Source organism: Dreissena polymorpha, chromosome 1, assembly GCF_020536995.1.
Source record: "Dreissena polymorpha isolate Duluth1 chromosome 1, UMN_Dpol_1.0, whole genome shotgun sequence".
NCBI classification, from domain to species: Eukaryota; Metazoa; Mollusca; class Bivalvia; order Myida; family Dreissenidae; genus Dreissena; species Dreissena polymorpha.
In genome coordinates, this window is record NC_068355.1 from 33,958,647 (window position 1) to 33,983,892 (window position 25,246).

The 25,246-nt window shown below is 35.9% G+C and overlaps 1 protein-coding gene and 1 long non-coding RNA gene across 2 annotated transcripts; both read right to left on the bottom strand.

Moving 5' to 3' along the window:
* Positions 1-417: 417 nt before the first annotated feature.
* On the bottom strand, positions 418-13,913 carry LOC127876519 (uncharacterized). The gene is made up of 4 exons (XR_008047910.1): positions 13,614-13,913; positions 12,929-12,988; positions 7,925-8,725; positions 418-1,341 (listed from the first exon to the last, which is right to left on the bottom strand). It is a non-coding gene; the product is annotated as an uncharacterized LOC127876519 (long non-coding RNA).
* Positions 13,914-14,648: 735 nt separating this feature from the next.
* LOC127866438 (uncharacterized) lies at positions 14,649-22,781 on the bottom strand. The gene is made up of 3 exons (XM_052406994.1): positions 22,439-22,781; positions 14,818-15,797; positions 14,649-14,662 (listed from the first exon to the last, which is right to left on the bottom strand). The coding sequence occupies exons 1-3, from the start codon at positions 22,762-22,764 to the stop codon at positions 14,649-14,651; spliced, it is 1,320 nt and encodes a 439-aa protein (XP_052262954.1). The 5' UTR covers positions 22,765-22,781.
* Positions 22,782-25,246: the final 2,465 nt, after the last annotated feature.

Genomic DNA, 25,246 nt, shown 5'->3' on the forward strand with positions numbered 1-25,246 from the left:
TAATCATATCCAATTATATGTGAAATAAATAATTTATGTAACTCCAACTTCAAAATAGTAATGAAACTTAGTGAAATAAGCAAATTAAACAAGTTATTCTTATCAAAGACTCTAAAATGTGCAAGAACTAAGGGCCAGCTCTACGCAGAGAGTTTATTTTAAACATTTTTGGATTGGGACAATTCGGAAAAAATCATGCTGTTTTGAATTAAATTGGGAAAATGGTTGTTGTTTTTTTTGCTAAAAAAAATAAACATTGAGAATAAGTGGATATTAATTGCATTAAGGTTCAAGTTATAGAGCTGAATAAGGAAAAGAACTCAATGATGCAACCTATTAAAACATTTTTTGGGGGCAAACCTTGAATTGAAAATTTTAGCTAGTAATTATGGGAAAATAGAGACTTTTTGAGTCTAGGAGTGGGACTGAATTTTGGCTCCAATTTTGACAAAATAAATAACACTGTAAGGTCTCACCTGAGGCTGAAGGAGCTGAGCTGATATTGCTAAGGGCTGAGTTTGAGTTCTGATTAACGTCGGGTTGAGAGTCGAAGGGCCTACTGGACCACACAACACAACTGCTGTCATTTGTCAATGCCTTCTCTAGCCTCGATTCAATACGAGGCCTATGGGCTCGGAGTGGGAAGTGCTCGTAACAAAGCTAGACATGTTCACATTTTGCGCCTTGTTTATAATCTTTGGCGGAATTTGCGTCTGAGGCATGCCCCAAGGATGTATTGTGCTCTGGGTGTTCACAGCCAAGTCATTTCTGCCTTTCTTTGTCAGCAAAAGCGTCAGAAGTGTGTTCTTTATGGACAGTTTACACGCCTGAGAGGACAAACCGAGGGGTCCGTAACGCTATTACTGTCATAACTATCAACAGCAGAAGTATCTACTTTGGAAAGCCTACACTTCTAAATTAATCGCTTCAATTGTTCCTTGATTGTTTGCCCTGTTTCTTGCTAAATTTCTGTTGGTCCCATAATGAATGGAACAAGTTATTCAACTTTGTATTCTGTGATATTCTTTGTGATGTCCCAGAGCGAGCACACTGGCTGTTAGTTTTACCATTTCTACTGCTTATATTTAACAAAACTACTCAGGCTTGAGTGTGGAAAACTTGACCAGGACATTGCGGTTGTTGAGAACAGCCCGTGAAAACTTGACGAGCTGAGAATTTCCTGCAGAACAGAATTGTTCAACGATGCTGATCCTTTGAGGCTGCAGGTCAAAAGTGAGGAGTTAGTGGCCAGGGGAGGGGAAGGGTCGTCCTTGACTGGATCTCCTGCATGCTGGACTGGTACTGTTGCTGGGCCAGCTCAATACCAATGCTGGTGCTCTCCTGAAAACAGCACAGTGGGTTTTATGAACGTGTAACAAATGTTTATTTTACAATCTACAACAAACTATGCCTCTTGATTAGATGTGAAGGTTTTCAACAGCAAAAATTCATTCTCATGAATGTCTTATCTGGTATTTCATTGGTTCCTTGTCCTGAATAGCATGAACATATATACAATTAAACCATTTCGTATTGAAACATTAAAAGTTTTGGCTATTGCTATACTAACCTGTAAATTCATAATTATAGTTTTTGTTAAATTTCAGAGATATAATTTCATAAGTCAATATGCAGCTCATCAATATAAGGAAGTGTCGTCCCAGATTAGCATGTCCACATAAGCTAATCAGGCAAAAAACTTTCTGACCAGACTGAATTTTCATAAAGATGATTCTTCTTTTCAACCAAAAAATACCTTTGAAGAGGAAAGTGTTGTCCCTTATTAGCATGTGCAGAATGCAGAATGCACAGGCTTATCTGGGACAACAATTTAAGCACATGCAAAAAGCCCCATTTTCCACAGCAAGGCTTATTTATCTTATTTATCTTTTTAGCCATTTTTTCCAGCATAACAAGACCAAGGAATGGAAAATTATATTGTTAAAAATTTAATATTGTTTGAGTGCACCCATTCTTTTAATCACTTTACTTTTACAAAGCATTCATATATGTTTTACTTTAATATATGTTTCAATAAGTGGGAGGCAAAAACTAAATAAAAATGTCTTCCAAAAGTTGCAAAAAGACACATACAATTTTTACCATGCCTTGAAATGTCTTAGCTTTTTAAAATCTGTTTAAATTCACAATAGAAAACATATCCAAAGTAAATCAATATCCAACAAATTAAATGTTCAGTTTCAGTGCTCATTTCATTATTCCACTAGCATATAAGGAAGCGCCTATTATGGTGTACTTTATAAAGAAGGAAAGACAATCTGTTCAGTATTCACATACACCTGGGAGTAAAATTATGTTACAGGCCACTTGCCCTTAATTACTTCTAGCTGATAACACTACTTTGCTCTTACTTTGATGACGCCCACAAATCCAAATTTTTACAGTAACCAATACCAAGACATGATTTTTTTCTAAGTATAAAATTGAAAACATTAACTTTGTTTCATATGTTTAGGGAAAATAAAAGTTTCAGTAAAAATATTACCCACACACCCTCAAACACAAATCATATACATGTAACAGGGCTTGGTTTGTCTCATCTTTGCGAAGCGTTTCAGCCCACTCATTTTAAATTTGTTAAAGTTGTGAACAAATGAGGAGCAAACTCCTTAAAATTGCCAAAATTTGAGTCACAAACTTGTTTTAGTTGTGAAACTTTCAGTCACGAAATTCTCAAATCCCTAAGAAGGAAAAATAGCCCTGAATCATGCTCTTTGAAAAATGAAGTTTCATGATCCTAGGCGTAAGCATTATTAAGTTATCATCCAGAAACCATTTTACAATTTTGAATCATTATCACCTTGACCTTTGACCTAGTGACCTGAAAATCAATAGGGGTAATCTGCCAGTCATGATAAATGTGACATATATTGTATACCTCTTCAAAACAGGCCCTGAATGATAAAACAGAGCAAAATATTAGTCTCCAATTCAAGCTGGAGACTGGAGTGTTACACGCCTGATCCTGGAAAAATATTTATACTCGTTGGCATGACACTTAAAGGTTTAAAAAAAAAAATATTTTTTTCGTGGCTTTTGTATTTTCGAAAAAAGGAATTTGCCCTGGGTGATTTTGTTATGTGTTTGAGCTAATTTCATGGATCAGTAAGCCCACAAAATCAACATTAATTAATGTCCCACAATTAAAAATGAATTAACAGTTCAAAATCAACATGTTTTCTAGAAATGTGTTTGATGAGATTTATTTTATTTGTTTTTAATTAAAAATCAGACTTAACTTGAGTCTTATGCTGGGACAACTGGGCTTAATGAATTTATATAATGTCCTCCCACATTAGCCTGCGCAGTCCTCACAGGCTATAACCTGAGACGACAATATCCACCAAGACTTGATTTTTGTTTGGAAGAAATTCCCTTAAAACTAAAATTTCCTCAAAAGGGGAAAGCATTATCCCTGATAATTCAGAGTGCGCACTGCACAGGCTAATCTGTGGATGGTACATAACATGCATTAAGCACCCTTTTCCCATAACAAGGCTCACTTGGTATCATCTTGTACAACTCTGTAACAGACTGTAGGGGGACTTACTTTGAGCCTCATTCTGAGAAAACAGAGCTTAATAAATTGTGCACTAAGTGCACTAGCCTATACAGCCACACAGGCTTATCAGGGACAACACTTTCCGCTAGACTGACATTTTCTTTAAGAAGAGACTTCCTATATACAAAAAATTGCATAAATGCGGAAAGTGTCATCCATGATTTTCCTGTGCAGACTACACAGGCTAATCTGGGACCACACTTTACACACATGCATTTAGTCCCTGTACAGACTACACAGGCTAATCTGGGACCACACTTTACACACATGCATTTAGTCCCTGTACAGACTACACAGGCTAATCTGGGACCACACTTTACACACATGCATTTAGTTCCTGTGCAGACTACACAGGCTAATCTGGGACCACACTTTACACACATGCATTTAGTCCCTGTGCAGACTACACAGGCTAATCTGGGACCACACTTTACACACATGCATTTAGTCCCTGTACAGGCTACACAGGCTAATCTGGGACCACACTTTACACACATGCATTTAGTCCCTGTACAGACTACACAGGCTAATCTGGGACCACACTTTACACACATGCATTTAGTCCCTGTACAGGCTACACAGGCTAATCTGGGACCACACTTTACACACATGCATTTAGTCCCTGTACAGACTGCACAGGATAATCTGGGACCACACTTTAGACACATGCATTTAGTCCCTGTACAGACTACACAGGCTAATCTGGGACCACACTTTACACACATGCATTTAGTCACTGTACAGACTACACAGGCTAATCTGGGACCACACTTTACACACATGCATTTAGTCCCTGTACAGACTACACAGGCTAATCTGGGACCACACTTTACACACATGCATTTAGTCACTGTGCAGACTACACAGGCTAATCTGGGACCACACTTTACACACATGCATTTAGTCACTGTGCAGACTACACAGGCTAATCTGGGACCACACTTTACCCACATGCATTTAGTCCCATTATCCCAGAGGGAGGCACATATGTTTCTTGAAAAAACACTCAACAACAGACTGTAAGCAGACTTAACTTAAGTTTGTGGAATGAGGCCTGAGTCCTTCTAATAGCGAAAATTCTTGGTGTTTTGACCACAAATTGGGACATTGTGTTGTTGGTTTTTTGCTTACAAATACTATACAATTGAGAATAAGCGTTTTCAATATTGCATTTAATAAGGTCAAATTATTAGAGTTGGGTAGAGAGATAAACTTGGTATTGTGATTAATTTCTTTTACTTTACCTTCAATTGGGAATTTTAGGAAGTTGTTTGGGAAAAAAACATAGTTCCAGCATTTGGTATGGGGCCGATTTTGGCCACAATATTTGACAAAAAAAACAATAACACAGTTTACACATCAAGAACTTAACACCTCCTGCAAACAGGCTCTATACGATCAAGGCATTCAAAGCTTTACTAAATATCTCACAACGTTATACAAACTCAAGGCCTGCATGGGGATGACAGAAATTCTTGTGGTGTTTTGTTACTGAGGTTTCTGTATTGGTAAGTTGGAAAGCACAAGCTGAAGAATGTTTTGATTTATTGATCCTCAAGTAAATGAAGTCGTGCTGTAAACACGATACATAAAAGAAAAGACCCAATTTTAACTTCTATGAAATCATATTTTTGTCCACTTCATATTTAGCATTTTGAATACAGAGGTAACACTGTAAAACCATTATTTAATCTCCTAATTACTTAATGATTACAACTGTCAAACCATATAAAGCAGCATCACCGGCAACAATAAGTAGATGGGTAAAATCAGTGTTAAAAGCTGCTGGTCTCGGGAACACATTTAAACCTCACAGTACAAGGGAAGCTTCAACATCAAAAGCTAATCATTTAGGTGTTTCATTGCAAACTATCTTAGACACGGGCGGCTGGTCAAATGCAAAAACATTTGCTAAATATTATTCAAAAGAAGTTCACAATGAAAATCAACATTCTATGGTTTTTCAATCAGCTATTTTATGTGGAAAATAAAAAGTGTACATATTCTATCATGAATTCTTGTTTATCTCTTTATTCCTGCACAAATTTGCAGAAATTCTCTAAAATCTCGTGTGGGGCTCATTAAGGGGTTATACAGGAGATGAAATTGAATAATTAATCGAGACTTACCTTCGTAGATGGGAAGGTGAAGATTGATTGTCATTTCATCTACTGCAAACCCCTTAAGAGCTCAACACGCCCTACCCAATCCCACCCATTCCATCTTTTCTACAAATTTGTTAAACAAAGTATTCCTTAATGAATACTTTGCTAACTCTAAAGCCTGATATTCTTGGCTGCGGAAGCTGCGTCATCTCTCGTGTAGAGCTCTTAAGGGGTTTGCAGTAGATGAAATTACAATCAACCTTCACCTTCCCATCTATGAAGGTAAGTCTCGGTTAATTATTCGTTTGAGGCTATTTTTTGTTGATTTTAAGGTTTTACCAATCCACAAATTTATCATAAACACATGGGAAATGAACTGACACAAATTTCTCATTTATTTTTCCAAACTCAGTAATCCACACATTAACTTATTATATGTCCATGAAATACTATTGTAATCACCAACAGTTCATGAGGAGGAATATCAATGATTTTGCAATATACAAACAATTTAAGAGGATATTTTACCTTATGTAAATTCATTCTGTTCTTTACCACCTCATCTTTTTGCATTCTTAATAAACAGGAAATACACAAGACTGCGCGTTCCTGGTGTATTTATGGGTCTGTAAAACAGACCCATAACCGAAGCATTTTATTTGTTTTTAAATAAGTGCCTTATTATAATTAATTACAGTGCTTTCAACAGGAATTTTTTCAGACGCCCCGGGGCCATTGGGGGGGGGGGACGAGATTTAACAAAAAATGTTTTAAACCTTTCCCGCATAGATATGCATAATCGTGCCACGATTGATTCCTTAATACATCCGTATGAAACCATACTTTTTATCTATTACTGCCAACTTGCTACTTTTACCGTTGCTACTCATTACCCTATAATCCGGTATATTCCATTATAAAAAGGACATTCTGATAAATATTTAAGATAAAAGTGCTCAAAATTTCCAAGAAACGCAAACATTCACCATTTGTTGTCAAATTTTGGCATATCTGTTACTGTGTAAAGATGTGATAAAAACGTCCAATCAGGGCGTTTTTTTCCACTTAACAGGCGTAAATCGCCTGACGTGATGTTCCCGGTTTTATGCATTATAATTATTATATCTCAATCATACTTCATCATATTAGATCTAACAAAGTATATAACTATCATAAAATGATTTTATTCGTATAATTTGATATATTAGAAAGAATGATATTAAATTAGTTTTTTCCAAATCAATTGACTTTTCACAGGAAAATATTCCAAAACCACAATGGCATTTTTCCCCAAAATGACAAAGAAAAGGTCTTACAAAGGGTCTATGTTACCTTCTGCGTATTCAGGTTATTCTTGTCCACCACATCCTTTCCCCCTTAATAGTTTTGACTAAACCAACTTTAATTGTGAAACTTTACAACTTTAAATGAGAGAATTAACAACTAAAAATGTAAGACTACATAATTTTAAATGTGATACTCGCCAACTTTAACTGTAAAACAATTCAACTTTTAACATGACACTAAACAACTTAAAATATGAGACTGTACACATTTGAATGTGCACAACTTATTACGCGAGACTAAACAACTTGCAATAGACAATACAACACGTCATAAGACACAATACTGTAAGTATATGAGTACTTGATCAAACACGTATTACCTATGGATTAGACAGAAATGCAAAAACAGATGAAAGTCTATGGTGAATTAAGTATATGATACTCTGTCTTGCTACCAGGGGCCATTATACTAGTAATTATAGCCTATTATGGTTAAATCTATTATATGTACGTGATATTGAATCGATACTAGTTGATGTCTACATTTTATGCCATTGTTTTTGTAAGACAGACCTTAGATGTAAAGTTTAGTCACTGGCGTTGAAAGTGTGTGCATAAAGATATGAAAGCAGTATAGTGATTTTGTCTTTGCAAACATCCGGTTTCTAATTTAAATAAAAATCATATTAGATCATAATCAGTTATACGTGAACACAAATACTTATAAATTTAGAATTTTTGATTTGTATTTTAATTGTACTAAGTTTCAACATATAGGGCTTTATAAGGAAAGTGACTCATTGTTGCAATCTATCAAACACTTGTTTTGGCAAATATTGCATTGTAAATTTTAACCAGTAAATATTTATATTTTTTTTTAGACTTTTTGAGGAATGGGGCTGAATTTAGGCCCAATCTTTGACACAATTAATAACACTGTAAGGTCTCACCTGAAGCTCAGAAGCTGAGCTGATATGCTGGCCTCGCGGATATTGTTAAGGGCCGAGTTTGAGTTCTGATTAACTTCGGGATGAGTCGAAGGGTGTACTGGACCATACAACAAAACTGTTGTCACGTTTTTAAGCCTTCTTTAGTCTCAATTCAATGCGATGCCCTTTGGGCTCGGAGTGCAAAACCGTACGTGTTTACTTTTAGCAACTTGTTTTCAATCATGTGGGAATTGGCGTCTGAGGCACACCACATGAATATATTGTGCGCTGAGGATAGTCCGTAACCCTTCTACTGTCCTAACTATCTACAGCAGATATACTTCTGAATGAATAGTTTCGATTGTTCCTTGATTTGCTCCCGTTCCTCGCTGAATATATAGCTGTCTTATAAAGAATTAAACAAACTATTCAACGTTTAATCCTTTGTGAGATTCTTCGTGATGTCCACAGTGAGAACTAACTGTTAGCGTTAACTGTAAGCGTTACCATAGGTGCTGCTATAACGTCTCGCTTCTGTAACACTCATCCCACTCGGGCACTAGAGCTAAACAAAACTACTCGGGCTTGCTTGGGGAAATCTCAACACATACATTTCAGCTGTTCATAACAGCGCGTGAAAACTTGACGTGCTGAGGATTTATTGCAGAACAGACTTGTGTTATGATGCTGACCCTTTGTGGCCGGAGGTCCAGTGGGAGGAGCTAGGGATCAGGGAAGGCAAAGGATCATTTAGTATTGGGGCTCCTGCAGGCCGGACTGGTGCTGTTGCTTGGCCAACTGGATATCAATGCTGGTGCTCACCTGAAAACAACAACACTAGAGTGGGGGATATGAACTTGTAACACATTTTTATATTACAATGTATAATACACTACATATATGCCTCTTGATTGGATGTGAAGGTTTTCAACAGCAAAACATAATTATCTGAATTTCTAATTTGGAATTTAATTGGTGCCTTGTCCTAAATAGCAATTAATGAAAATTAATGCAATTAAACCATTTCGTATTAAAACATTAAGTGTTGGCTAATGCTTTAATAACCTGTAAATTCATAATAATTATTCTTACTTTACTTTCAGTGTAATTGTATAAGCCAAATTGCCGCTCATCAATATTAGAAGCTTTCGTCCCATTTTAGCATGTGAAATCCACGTAAGCAAATCCGGGACGATACTGGATTTTCACAAAAGAAGATACTTATTTTCAACAAAACAGACCTTTAAAGAGGTAATTGTTGTCCCTAAGTAGCCTGTGCGGACTGCACAGGCTAATCTGGGACTACAATCTAAGCACATGCATTAAGCCCTATTTTTTCACAGCGCGGCTCATTGATGTTTTTAGCAAGTTTTTCCTGCATAACAACAAAAACCAAGGGCTGTTTGTAAAACATGCATGCCCCCCATATGGGCTGTCCGTTGTAGTGGCAGCCATTGTGTGAATACGATTTTTGTCACTGTGACCTTGACCTTTGACTTAGTGACCTCAAAATCAATAGGGGTCATCTGCGGGTCACGATCAATCTACCTATGAAGTGTCATGATCCTAGGCAAAAGCGTTCTTGAGTTATCATCTTAAAATCATTTTACTATTTGGGGTCACTGTGACCTTGACCTTTGACCTTGTGACCTCAAAATCGATAGGGGTAATCTGCAAGTCATGATCAATCTACCTATGAAGTTTCATGATCCTAGGCGTATGCGTTCTTGAGTTATCATCCAAAAACCATTTTACTATTTCGGGTCACCGTAACCTTGACCTTTGACCTAGTGACCTGAAAATCAATAGGGGTCATCTGCCAGTCATGATCAATCTACCCATGAAGTTTCATGATCCTAGGCGTATGCATTCTTGAGTTATCATTCAAAAACCATTTTACTATTTCTGGTCAACGTGACCTTGACCTTTGACCTAGTCACCTCAAAATAAATAGGGGTCATGATCTGCAAGTCATGATCAATGTACTTATGAAGTTTCATGATCCTAGGCCCAAGCGTTCTTGAGTTATCGTCTGACAACCACCTGATGGACGGACCGACCGACAGACCGACCGACAGACCGACATGAGCAAAGCAATATACCCCCTCTTCTTCGAAATTTAAATTCACACTAGACAACAATTCCAAAGTAAACCATCATGTCATAAAAGTTGTAAGACATATTACAAATTAATAAATATGAAACAATTTAATGGCAACAACTCACTGCTGGTACATATTGACAGTTCTCTCCCTTGTTAGTGTAAGCTAAATTTATTAAAGGCCACAATATACTAAATGATTTCCCTATATAATTCAATGTAAAAGCGACAAATTAAAGAGAAAATAAATGCAACATTTTGAACATAGAGACCACCATAACCATACTTTTACTGAAAGTTCATTCTAAGCTGAATCAATTTAAGCAATACAAAAGATATGTCATGTTAAAACCAAACATTAACTTTATTCAAATCAAACTCTACTTCTTTTGCACCTTAAATTTTCCGGCCATTTTCTAGTGCAATGTAACTGTTTTCAGGTCAAATTTGTACTTAAGTCTCTATATTTTTATCATATGTCAGGGATTAAGTAGTGAGCACCTTTTCTTTCCCTTCCAATATATCCAAGAGATAAAGGCAGAACACCAGTCTAAAGTGTAAAACATGGCCTCGAGTAAAATATGATTTTTATTGAGAACAGCCCAACATAAAACGATTATTTAGTATAATGTTACCTATAAGAAAACCTGAACTGTTTAAAACGCAAAAAATATGCACTTCCTTATCATTTTTCATCTGTCCTCAATGTGCATGCCAAATTTTAGATCGATCCTTCACATAGAAATGTTTGAACAATGAAAATTATTATAATAATGCCTGATAAGACATATGGCTTCCATTGTCGATGCTTAGATTTATAAAGGGCTTTCAAGAGCAAATAACATTAACTTATATAACATTATACAGTAAATATACTGTAAACTTCTTATATGCTATATCGAAGAAGAATTATAATATTATTAAAACGTGTTTGGGCTTCTTTCAGTGCGAATTTGTGAGTTTAGAGGTGCTCAATACGAGTTTCTCTACTTTTTATCATTCCCCGCCATAGGCGGAGGGATATTGTTTTGGCGTTGTCTGTCGGTCCTTCCGTCCGTCCGTCTTTCCTCCCGTCTGTCCGGAGCCATATCTTGTAAGTGCTTTGGTGGATTTCATTGAAACTTGGTATGAGTATGCATATGGATAAGAGGATGATGCACGCCAAATGGCATTGTACACCATCAGTTAATAACAGAGTTATGGCCCTTTGTATCTTGAAAAATGCTTTTTGTGTGTCCGGAGCCATATTTTTGAAGTGCTTTGGCGGATATTATTGAAACCTGTAATGCGTATATATATGGATAAGAGGATGATGCACGCCAAATGGCATTGTACACCATCTGTTAATAACGGAGTTGTGGCCCTTTGTATCTTGTAACAATGTTGTTTTGAGTGTCAAATATAATAATTTTGTGTCCAGAAGCATATTGGCGTGGGCTATCAATTCAACGAATTTGCTTGTTTTAATTATTTTCCCATACAAATTTTCCCATTTAATTATTTTTCTTTACGCTTTCCAATACTCGTTAACTCCATGAAACAAAACGCATTTATTCCATGAAACTAACAAGAACGCATAATATCCTGTGAAAAAATGGTGGTTTTATGTAAATCATGCTCCTTTGTAACGGGGCCTGTTTTGACCAAAAAAAAAAACAACACTGTATACACAATGAAAACTTACTACCTCCTCGCAAACAGACTCTATACGGCATTAGATGGAATAGATTCCAATCAAATAGGCTTAATTAAATATCTCACAGCTTTATAAAAACTCAAGGCCTGCATGAGGATGACAGAAATTATTGCGGTGTTGTGTTTCTGAGGTGTCTGTATCGGTAAGTTGGAAAGCATCGAGCTGGAGAAGGGTTTGAGTAATTGATCATCAAGTAAAATAAGTTGTACTGAAAACACTATATACACAAGAATAGACGCCCTTTTACCTTCTGTTAAATCATATCATATCATTCTCGTCCACTTCACTTATTTATACACTGCAAAAACATTATTATTCGCGGGACATTATTTTTTTATTGATTTCAAGGGTTGAACGATCTACAAATTGAATACAAACACACTGACACAAATTCCATATTTAGGGCCCTCACACTACTTTGGGGGAAGGGGTCCGCAGCCCTTAGGAGGGGGAATTTTCGCGGCGTTTCCCTTTTTGGGGTATTTTGTTACTTACTCTCTCATTATTTCATTTGTACATGTTTGCACTATATTCATTGCATTTTTCATAATTTAGTATGTTTGAAAAGATTAAATTGAAATAGAATTGAGATATAATGATTATGAGACACATCTTCCTATTAAAAAAAAAATAAATCTTTTTTTAGGGGGAATTTTTCCACCCAAAAGGGGAAAAAAGTATACTTTTCAGGGGGGGGGACTGCCGCCGAAATTCGGCGGCAGATTTGATAGATTGAGGGCCCTGAATATTTATTGTTTCCAAACTGAGAAAGTCACGCATTAATTTCCACGTCCATGAAAGTCTTTTTTTAACCACAAAATAACATGCGGACGAATATATATGATTTTACAATAAACAAACAATTTAAAAGGATATTTTACCTTATGTAAATTCATACCATTCTTTTCCACCTCATCTTAAAAAACAGGAAATACACAAGCAGGGCTTTTCCTTGAGTATTCATGGGTCTGTTTAACGGACCCATACCCAAAGTGTGTTATATGCTGTTCCTTATGAAAATTATATCTCAATTATGTTTCAATTAGATCTAACAAAGTTTATAACTATTATAATAGGATTTTATTCCTATAATTTGAAGTATAATTAAAACTTATTAAATGTGTTTTCCCAAATCAATGGACTTTTAGCACGAAACAAATTCAAAATCCCAAAATTGCATTTTTTCCCAAAGTGGCCAAGAAAAGGCATGACAAAGCGTCTCTTTTACCTTCTGCGTCATGTTTGTCTCCCACATCCTCAGCATCGTTGTCCCGACTGCCAGCAGCAACTGGAGCAGTAGAATAGCTCGATGTATTTCTTGTATGTATATTTAGGACTTACACACATTCATATAAATGTAATAAAAATCAATAAGACATGTTGAACATCATAAAATATGGCAAATTAATAAATCTCACATTTAGTGTTACCTTTCTGTAAACATTGCATAAAATATCAATACATACTCCTCCAAAGATTACTTAAACAATGTCATATTTTATTAAAAAAGTATTCATCCATATACATTTCTTACATGGCATGGTGTTTATAGAAATGAAAGTCTAAAAATAGCCTCAGTTGCTATATATATAATGTACATGTGCATATATGTAGAAATATTAATTTTTCTGTTGAAATGCTTTGTTTTTTAATGCAAAGTTTACAAGAACTAAATTTTAGGACCATAATGACACAAACCCTATGACAACATAACATAATATGCATTAGATCTTATGTTCAAAACAAAAACCCTCACATTGTATAATCAGATAACAATATGTGTACATAAATTATTTGTATCTTTAACTACACACTTAATGTTGTATTGTAACATCACACACTACTATGTTCGTATGCTAAACAACACATTGTCATTGAAATACTTATCACTAATTACAACAACTAATACATACATGTACACACTATTCCACTCTGAACACCAGGATGTTGTCCCACCACTGCCCCCTCTGTCCCACAATGATGGATGATGTGGTGCTGCTGTAGCAGACTGACCGTGGCCTCCACACTCCATCTCTCCAAGTAGCAAGATTAGCCAGCTTACTCTTTCCCTCCCAGCCCACCTGTAGTACAGTGGCGGGCCAGTCTCCACAGACCAGCACTTGGCCTGCAGGGGTCACATGTAGACCATATGGTTCACGTAGTGCTGGGTCTGTGTATGTAGCCAGGAGTGTGCCATCCCTGGCCAGGGTGAGAAGCTTGTGCTGATGGTAGCTGGTGATGTACAGCCTGTCCCCTGTGGGACTCACAGCACACTTACTTACTGCAAAACAGAGTAACATCAAGATATTGAATCACTGTAAATGTTAAATAATCTTATTAAACATACTGCAGTGATATTGTATTACGCATATGTTGCTATAAAGAGGCCTTTACACATCTAAAATATATGCATACATTTCAATGATTCAATAGTTAAGCGTGACAATAAACTTCAGTAGCAGAGCTATTGTGTTAACGTTTGACATGTTGAAATGCGACTGTTGAGTAAGATATGAATTGAAGCAAAACAATTACACAGATGGAAACAATTACACATACTGAAACAATTGCACAGTTCTATCAACAGGTAAACATATTGTACATGTACAATCATTTAACAACCACAAAATTAAGACCAGGTCAGAAAGTGTCTCTTTCCCATGAACTCAGTTTCTATTTATAGACATGCCATGTAGTGACAGTCAAAATACTTCATTACTCATGATTATAAATCAATATTTCTGAATCTTGTTTTGGCTACAATGTACTGTAGCATTCAAAGGGCACATTTGAATTATAGAAAAAATATTTTATAATACATCAGCAGGTTTTCTGCTATTACATCTGAATTTTATTTTATTATCATCTCACAAAGTATATATCTATAATTTATATGATTAGTTTTTCAAAATAACAAGATAAAGGCCTAATGGGTCAATATCTGTTGATTAAAAAATAAATCCTAATTCGGTTCATTTATTGAATAAAAATTCCCAAATTTGTCATTGTATGAATTTAAAATAACACAATTTGACTAGACTCCTTTTCCCACAATGGCTAGACAAATCCCTGTACATAATACAAATGTTATCAGGATGGATTCACCATTATTCTTACCTGTATTATAATCCAAATCTTCATAGAGTCTGCAGATCAGTTTGCCACTCAGCGTGTATTTGTACAGTTCTTTACCACAAGTGACAAAAATGTCTCCTTGGTGATGGACAATCCCTGTACATTCATGTTGTAACTGAAACTTCCTGCCAAGAACAAGCTTTACCTGGTTGACAGTGATAAACTGGACCTCATGTATGTAGCTAGTATATACAGCCACTGCAACCTCACTCGGTGTGATCAAACATATGGCCTGTGGATAAGCATTCACATCCCAGTGACTCACCACCTGGTACTGCTGGCTCAGAAGCTTGACTCTCTTATTATTGTAGTCTGTAACCAGGACCTGTCCATCTGGGAGAGCACATATGCCTGAGATACCACATGTAACTGAATCACTTGGTATTCTCACATTGTACTCAGACTTCCCCTGGACCTTAAACACCTTGCCTGACTTTCCAAGCAGAGTCAATGCCTGCTGTATGATATGTTTACATTTTATGCTGGCTATAAGGCAGAGCTCCTTATTATCTCCAATTTTCTGAACGATTTCAAGTAATTGTAACAAGTCACTGTGAAGACTGGTGCATTTATGAACGGAACTTGTTACTGACCCTTTTATGCTTATAACTTCATCTTTCATCTCGTTAAGTTCCTTCGCAGTAATATTATCAAATTCATTCACGATAGAGAGAACACTCCTACACATCTCTTCTTTTAAATATTGCTCATTTCCGCCTGATGAACCCACAGAATTATTATCACATTCATCTATATAAGTATTTAAATTGCCACACATTTGTTCTATCATAACTTCCCTATGTTCCTTGTATGTTCTCTGCAATGACTGAATGCTGGCCTCTTGACTGATCTGCAGGGTTTTAATTTCCCCCATAACAGTTTCCAGCTCCACTGACAACCCCTCCAGGCCAGTGGGCTGCGAGTTGGTCAGCTCCGAAATCTGGGTCACTTTACTGCACTGGCTGAAATAAACAATTAATACATGTACATACAAGGAATAGTAAGTGATATTATGTATTACTTCAAACAAGAATAAAGTGTTAAATAAAAACATACATGGACAATAACTGAACGATTCTTGGGCCTAATATGGGGTATATAGATTTGCACTTATCCATCCATCTGCCTGACTTTTTTGTTGTATATAACTCAATATGTATTCCTGCAACTTAACAAGTACAGTAACCAGGCATGTGAGCTAATGTGCACCTCTATATTTTGTTTCTGTTGTTTTCATCATAATTGTAGTTATGTCTCCTATTTAGACAAAAATGACATTTTAAAATATGTGTAGAGTGTAAAATGAACAAGGGCTGTTTGTAAAACATGCATGCCCCCCATAAGGGCTGTCAGTTGTAGTGGCAGCCATTGAGTAGATACGTTTTCTGTCACTGTGACCTTGACCTTTGACCTAGTGACCTTAAAATCAATAAGGCTCATCTGCGAGTCATGATCCATGTACCTATGAAGTTTCATGATCCTAATCGTAAGCGTTCTTGAGTTATCATCCGGAAACCATTTTTTCTAAGTTGAGTTACCGTGACCTTGACCTTTGACCTAGTGACCTGAAACTCAATAGGGGTCATCTGCGAGTCATGATCAATGAACCTATGAAGTTTTATGATCCTAGGTATAAGCGTTCTTGAGTTATCATCCAGAAACCATTTTTCTATTTCGGGTCACCATGACCTTGACCTTTGACCTAGTGACTTGAAAATCTATAGGGGTCATCTGCGATTCATGATCATTGTACCTATGAAGTTTCATGATCCTAGGCAAAAGCGTTCTTGAGTTATCATCCGGTAACCATTTAACTATTTCGGGTCACCGTGACCTTGACCTTTGACCTAGTGACCTGAAAATCAATAGGGGTCATCTGCGAGTCATGGTCTCATGATCCTAGGCATAAGCGTTCTTGAGTTATTATCCAGAAACCATTTTACTATTTCGGGTCACCATGACCTTGACCTTTGACCTGGTGACCTGAAAATCAATAGGGGTCATCTGCGAGTCATGGTCAATGTGCCTATGAAGTTTCATGATCCTAGGCATAAGCGTTCTTGAGTTATCATCCGGAAACCATTTTACTATTTTGGGTCACCTTGACCTTGACCTTTGACCTGGTGACCTCAAAATCAATACTGGTCATCTGCGAGTAATGATCAATGAACCTATGAAGTTCCATGATCAGAGGCCTAAGCGTTCTTGAGTTATCATCCGGAAACCATCTGGTGGACGGACAGACGGACAAACGGACGGACGGACATACGGACGGACTGACATGTGCAAAACAATATACCCCTCTTCTTCGAAGGGGGGCATAATTGTATTGCTACTAGAGGACTAACACTTTACATAAATATTTATCACTGTGTAATTTTACCCACATGCATAGTTTGGTATGTCTTTTTTCAACATACCCAGAGTTATGACCCCTGTTTAGCAAAGAAAGCACATTTAAAATTGTATTGTGAGTAACTCAAAGAGTACAGCTGATAGAGGGATGAACTATTATTAAAGTATTACCCACCATGTGAAATTATGCACCTTGATATTTTTTTCAAGTTTTTTTTTACATAAGAAGAGTTGTGACAGTCCCTTTTACCAAACGATAATATTTTTTCAATTGTGAGAATCCTTACTCAAATAGAGGGATACTTCTGCAGTAACATATTAATCGTCAGGTTAACTTGTGCAACTCCATATGTTTGTTCATAATTTTAAGACATTTGTGCAGTTGTAGGACAAATTGGATTGTAGAGGTATCCATGTACTCAGAACAATGTTCTAGTTGTTTATACTGTTTTCAATTTTAATATTGTAAACCTTGACCACACTATCAATAATAACAAATGCAAGAAAAGAGGCATGACTTATAATTTATGTATATTCCCAAACATTTTTAAATAAGCCATCGATGAAAGTCAATAAATTGTTCACAACCACCTGTCTTAAGTGGATTAAAAGTCAATGAATGAAAGCATTTAATAAGGGCAGTACTGTAATATATATGAAGAATGTCCAATTGTCCTACATGTACAGTGTTTTATGATAATGAAAATCTGTTAAAAATATTGTTATGATTGGTATAACAGGTACTTAAACTGACTGTGACACCTTTATACATGTAATTTCATGGTATAAGCTTCTGTGACCTTTCACCTATTGACCTAAACATGGATTTACCTCTTAATCTTCCGCGATGTAAACATAAAAGTCAAAGTATTCCCTAGATATCATGTGGAAACAATTTGTCTACAGACCAACCAACAAATGGACCAAAGGACAGATGCAAAGCAAAATAACCCTGCTTCTTAAAAGAGGGTCTTCTATTTCTAAATAAAGTCTCAGCATGAACAATCAAGCCTGTGATGAGTGGCTTATTATGACATGCAACCTCATGGTCTGCTATGTCCCAATATATTGTGTTGTTATGTTACCTATTGTGATTACTTTGCTTTTGTTCTTGTCACATGATCTATTAGTGGAAAAGAAAAGACGTCATTGTAAATTGTTTTAAAGGAGGATCCGAGAGATTGGTCTATTGTTTATTTATATGTGATATTGAAATACCATACAGTAGCAAGCCTTAGTATCAATGATGTGTTTTTTTTAATTGGGATATATGAATAATAATTTTGCAATTTACTTTATACTACACAAAATAAGAAAAATTACAACTTTTTTAAAATTTGTCAAAAACATACTTTAATTGTATTCGCATTATTTGCATTATTTGCAAAAAAATGGTTAAATGGCAGCAAAGCAAGAGCAAGTCGCTGTTCATGAGCTATTTTCACATTCAAAATGTTAATTTCCTAATGCTAATGAATTCCAAGATACAAAACATGTTTATGATTATATTACACACATTTTTTACAGTATTAAAAGTGTACTGAATAGTGAACACAGTGGACTGCACATTTTCAACAAATATACACACATTTACTTTTCTAAATTATGCAAATAAAAACAAAGGTTTAAGAATTTTTGTGGGTTTTATTTCCTTTAAAGTCACATAATATCCACCGCATGAAATGTTTGTAAAAAGTTTATGTTTTTTAAATCACATAATAGTGTTAGTAGATATAAAGAATAACAGGTTACTGCTTGATCTTTTTGTAATATATCAGGCAAGGCTTAGAATAATATAACGGCGAGGCTTGCCGCGCCGTTATTTTATTCTTGCAGAGCCTGATATATTACAAAACGATGGGACAGTAACCTGTTTTTCTGTTTATCATACCATATTTTCCTAAAAATCTGCAAAATAATCCATTTTTTATATTTAAAATGTACAGATCCCCACTGATTTTGCTGATCCGGCTTTTACACGTTGACATACATGTAACAACGGCGTTGGAAAAGAGGTCACGAATAATCGTTTAGAGAATAAAAGTTGTTTCTACTAAGAGTGCACCCGCTTTATTTATAAACGTTTTGAATTGGAGATCAGGAATGGACTGCAGCGACAACATTTAATGTTTGATTAAGACACATTTTTTTAAACACATTTAAATAACACTATTACATCCCCGTCATGCAAAAATTGGTCTTATAGCATATTTGGCCAGCGTAGCTCAAGATTTCGTGATATCTCCTGAGTATCCTCTACATAATGCATATCCTGAAAAGACTGCTGGACTGGAGCTACGCTGGCAGCATATTGCATAAGACCCATTTGTACATGACACTGTTATTTACAAATCTGTGCATCTTGTAAATGGAACATCAAACCACAATGCTTTCTAATAGAAAATTGAAGTCACACTGTGTTATTTATAGCAAAATGGCAAATGTCAGTTGCCTATTCTGGATTACAGGAAAGATTTTCAAACAGACTGAGTGCATACATGTATGTCACGTATGTGTGGCTAGACAATTCAATGATTTCAGATCTAGCATGCAAACTATATTATTTTGTTAATTGAAAGACAAATGCAAGACAAACAACATTTACCAATATATTTTAGGTTTTCAATAATTTATTTCCATAATATTCATGGGATTGTTATTTGATATCTTAACAAGATGTGTTTGTGAAACACAATGTCCCCCTATATGACGTTTGACCTTGAAGGATGACCTTGATCTTGACCCTTCACCACTCAATATGTGCAGCTCCATGAGATACACATGCATGTCAAATATAAAATTGCTAGCTTCAATATTGCAGAAGTTACATTACATGAGCAATTTTGACCCATATGTTTGACCTAGAAGGATGACCTTGACCTTTCACCCCTCAAAATGAGCAGCTCCATGAGATACACATGCATGCCACATATCAAGTTGCTATCTTCAATATTGCAAAAGTATTCATAAAATAAGCGATTTGGGCCACATATATTTGACCTCTGACCTTGAAGTATGACCTTGACTTTTCACCACTCAAAATGTGCAGCTCCATAAGTTACACATGCATGCCAAATATCAAGTTGCTATCTTCAATATTGCAAAAGTATTCATAAAATGAGCGATTTTGGCCACGTATATTTGACCTCTGACCTTGAAGGATGACCTTGACCTTTCACCACTCAAAATGTGCAGCTCCATGTGATACACATGCATGCCAAATATCAAGTTGCTATATTCAATATCGCAAAAGTTATTGCAAAATGTTAAAGTTGGCGCAAACCAACCAACCAACAGACCAACAGAACAACCAACAGACAGGGCAAAAACAATATGTCCCCCACTACTATAGTGGGGGACATAAAAAGCAATATTGTATTATCAACATGAGGACTTTATTAATAGTTACAGTCCATCTTCCCCTGACAATTTACGGACCAAGCATTGACCCTGAACGTATTGGAGACGAAATGTATCTGCAGTCTGCGAAACAAGCGCACGCCCGGTGGCCTGGGCGTGTAAATTATAGCTCGGGCCTATTAAAATTGCCATATCGTACGCCCGTCAGTCTAGTAAACATATGGACATATGGACGGTCATACGGACCGACATGTGCAAAACAATATACCCCCTCTTCTTCGAAGGGAGGCATAACAATATATAGGGCTCTTAAACCAGGCAATCACTTTTTCTAGGTAATTGAAGTAATCTAGGTAATCATAAGTAGTTTCTTGACAGCTTTAATTTCTTATTGCAGCTGGATAGAGATTTCTTCAATATTGGAAACAAAACACTAGACAAGAATTCTAGTACACATAAAGGTAGTCTTGTCTAAAAGGCTTGTGAAAATTGCTCATGCAGTGTTACTGGTCTGACAGTGATGATAGAGCTCATAATGTGTGTTGAATGCACTTTGTTTTACAAGTTAAAACAATACAATCATAAAAATCAAGCATGTGATCTACTTTGGACAAAGAACCCAGTGTATAATGTAAATCTGTTCTATAATAACTCCATGCTGAAAGACCTCCCATACCTGAGCATTTAATATATACTTAAATTTAGTTCTGTACTGTTTGAATTGAAACCCACCTTCAAACTTCTTGTTTTTCTGATGCATGGTTATTAAGGATAAAGGCGAATGCCATCACAGAAATTATTTAACTCCCATGGATAAGAACTCCAGACCTAATCATTGTGTATTGACCAATAAACAACAGTAAGCATAAATTTATTGAAGAGTGTGACACATGCTTTACAAGTATATGCAATATATATATATATATATATATATATAGAGAGAGAGAGAGAGAGAGAGAGAGAGAGAGAGAGAGAGAGAGAGAGAGAGAGAGAGAGAGAGAGAGAGAGAGAGAGAGAGAGAGAGAGAGAGAGAGAGAGGGGTCATTTTTTACCTCAGAGGCAAGATCTGAACAAACTTACCAGAGGACCACCATACGATGTTAAAAACTGTTATCAAACCCATGACTTTTATGGATTCAGAGAAGATCTCAAACGGAACTATTTATTATATAAGTAAATAGAAATCTTTTGACCCTTGGCAAGGCAAGTTTTGACCCCTGAGGCATAATTTTAACAAACTTGGTAGAAGATCACGTCTTTTTCTGCTTACTTTCCAAAGAAAAAGAAATACGGTAAGAATATCAATATTGTTCAGATACATCAATGTTGATGAGCAACATGAGGAAACAACACCCACATGGTGTCAGAGCATCATGAATAAATGATTAAATGTTACTTTGTAGCAAATGATCTAAAGCAGCAATTTGCAAAATTAAAAATTAATTTAATAATTTATTTCCAAAAAAAAGAATGAAAGTGTAGTCTTAACATTACAAAGTATTTCATACTTTTCAAAAACAATTAAGCAAAACAAAATGTAATTTCTAAAATACCATAAATTAAAATTGACAACTTGACAATTCCAAATTCTCATTTAACCCTTTCCCACTTAGAAGCAATGTGCAAATGGCTATCTGCAAACAGCATAAAACCAAAACAGCCTGTGAGTAACTTGCAGTCTGTTCAGGTTTGATGCTGTTTGCTGCTCATCGGTAACCTAAGGTTTGGAGACGAAGCCTTAAAAACTTGAATCTAGTAAAAAAGGTCTTTAATTAAATGTAACTTTCAGCACGACTAAAAATGCATGAAAATACGTATCTAAGTGGTTAAGGGTTAAATTGTGACATAGTTCATTGATATCTTTTGTGCCAAAGTATTTTATAACTACCTGTGATTATTGAAGGCACACTTTGTGCAACACAGCTGACTGTGGTCATCACATAACATTTCAATTTTGTGGTCCTTATGCGCTTCACACTTTAATAGAAATTCCTCCACCTCTTTCGAAACTGGCCATGTTTTGATGTCATTCCTTCCATAAGCTGAATGTTTTTTAAACCACTTATCATGCAACTGAATACATTTCCCACAATACAGTTTCAAACATGTTTTGCAGTAAAATTCTGCATTTGCTTGCTCTTCGCATGAGGAACAAATAAAATCCTTAACCTCGTCAGAGCTTATGGCAAGTGAAGACATAGACAAGCCCGCCATTTTGATAACTGACTGTTTAAGCACACAAAACTAACAGCTTAAGTTGAGGAAAATTATTAATTTCACAGTATCTCTGTGAATACGAATAACTAGTCCAGAAAAGACACGATTTAAATCTTTGTGTATTTAAAAGTCAATCAATCACAACATCTTTACTGTACAAAAGTCAAGTTCAACCTCAATAAGCAATCAAGTATTTTGAACTAAACAAGTACCAAATAAACTGTCAAATGACATTCAATGGTATGACATCAGTGAACAGTGTAACTATGTAAACTGTAATGGGACTATTGGGTCACGTGGGTATTGAAGATATTTCAAACTGTGGAAAAGAAGATACTTAATTGAAAATTAGATCATGTTTAACAGATTGGAAGGCAAAATGCAGTGAGTTTAAATGCATATTGATAAATGAACAGACATTTATGTACAATGTAAAAAAGCAAGTTCTAAGTGAAGGACACCAATTGTATATTTATCATCAATGTCAGTTAATTTTGCTTTAACATAGAACTGTTAGTAATTGCTATGTTAAGTATTTAAAATACAAATGGCTATTTTTACAATTAAAACATCATACCATTTTTAATATAAAATATTTAGGAAAAATTGCACATAATAAAATGGGGCATCCTACAAGTTAAAAATTGCACGTAATATGGGACTTCCTACAAGTTAAAAATTGCACGTAATATGGGACTTCCTACAAGTTAAAAATTGCACGTAATATGGGGCATCCAACAAGTTAAAAACTGCACATAATATGGGGCATTGTACACGTTAAAAATTGCACATAATATCGGGCATCCTACAAGTTAAAACGCCTTTCAACTTAACAGTTTTCAGATTTGATTTTCTTATTTGTTTAGGCTGATTTACCAGACTGTTGAATTCGGATGAAAACAATATACAGTACAGCCAAAGCAGCACAAACATAAACCGCGGCTACTCCACGGCCAGATTATTAGTACGCGGCGGCCGAATCGTGTGTTCACGTGGCGTATCGCCGTGGCACTCGGCAACGATCCGCGCAACGACGCCGAGTCTGTATTTACCTTGCGTACTTTTGCGGAGTAAATCCGCCGCATACGTACGCGGCGGAGCGAGTGAAAAGATATCCACCTACATGTACATACATGTATGTGTAGCGTAGAAACCAAGATTTACGCTGGTTTCATAAATATTATTTTCACGTTTAAATAAGCGATATGACACGTAATGCGCTTTAAAAATTATCGTTGAATTAATTACGAGCAACTGTTAATGTTTCGTTCGATTATCAAATTATCATTATTAAATTTGTAATCCGAAACACACTTTCAAATTTAAATGCTAACGCGACCTTTGGCAAATTCTAGCGTCAAATAAACAGTGCTAAAATATCCTTTGTTTCATAAAAAGCGCGCGAAAATTATGCAGACATGTAGAACGTCGTTTGGAAAGTGTGGGTGTATAAATACATGAACATAACGTCAGGCGTAAAGCGCGTGTTCAGTGGAAAAAAACTCGCCCCGATTAGACGTTATTTCATCATCTCTTTAAATAGTAACAAATGCCAAAATGTATTTGATACTTAAGGAATTATGGAGAATGTTTGTGTATCATAAATATTTACCAGCATTTGCTTTAAAAAACTGAAATATACGGGATTATCAGGTAATGAGTAGCAATATTAACTGTATAATATGAACAAAATAAAACGTGTTTATATACGCATATTCAAACAATAGTTATAATAAGCTGATAATTAACAAAACAACAAATATGTCTTCACAGTCTTGATTATTGATGTGGCTTCAAACTGCTAATTTTCTCAGCTTAAATATAATAGCAAAATCAACATGCAATTAATTCATAAATCCACCATATGCTGGAGCCTTGACCACTTGTATGTGCGAAAGCATAATTACGTGACCTTGTTTATATGTGAAATACATACACTATGGGCGGGAAACAAACTTAATTGGCCAGACACATTAACTACGCTTACATGTATATGCTAATACAATCCGTGCACAATAAATTTATTATTATTTTAATTATTATTATAATTGTTTTTTCAAAATTTGTTAACTACATGTAACTAATAATTTTAAAAATATTTTTTATGTCATGATGCGCATCGACTCGGCATCATGTCGCTGATTGCAACATGCCTCGGCCGACAGATGCGAAGCTTCGCGGCAAAATGCGACATGCCGCCGCATACTAAAGTGGCTTCAACGACTGACGCGGCATCAACTCGTTTCGCCTTGCTGCCGCAGATCGCGAAATACGTTTGTTCCGCGTAAGCTGTACTGTAACAATAAACAAGGAAGCCCAAGAGACAGCAATATCCTCCATGAAGATTGTTACGACCTTGAAGGGGTTACCTTTATTTTGAGAAAGTGTGACTGACTCATGCCTTTTGAACATTGTCCCAATCACTAATCCTTGTTGCAAAACTTGATACAAATCAGTCAATGGGTAGTAGTTATAGAAT

Excerpts from the sequence above, each read along its gene's own strand:
- LOC127866438 (XM_052406994.1), bottom strand. The coding sequence starts at position 22,764 with ATGGCGGGCTTGTCTATGTCTTCACTTGCCATAAGCTCTGACGAGGTT. Across the intron at positions 15,798-22,438 it reads TGTGCCTTCAATAATCACAG|CCAGTGCAGTAAAGTGACCC; the intron begins GTAGTTATAAAA and ends TGTTTATTTCAG.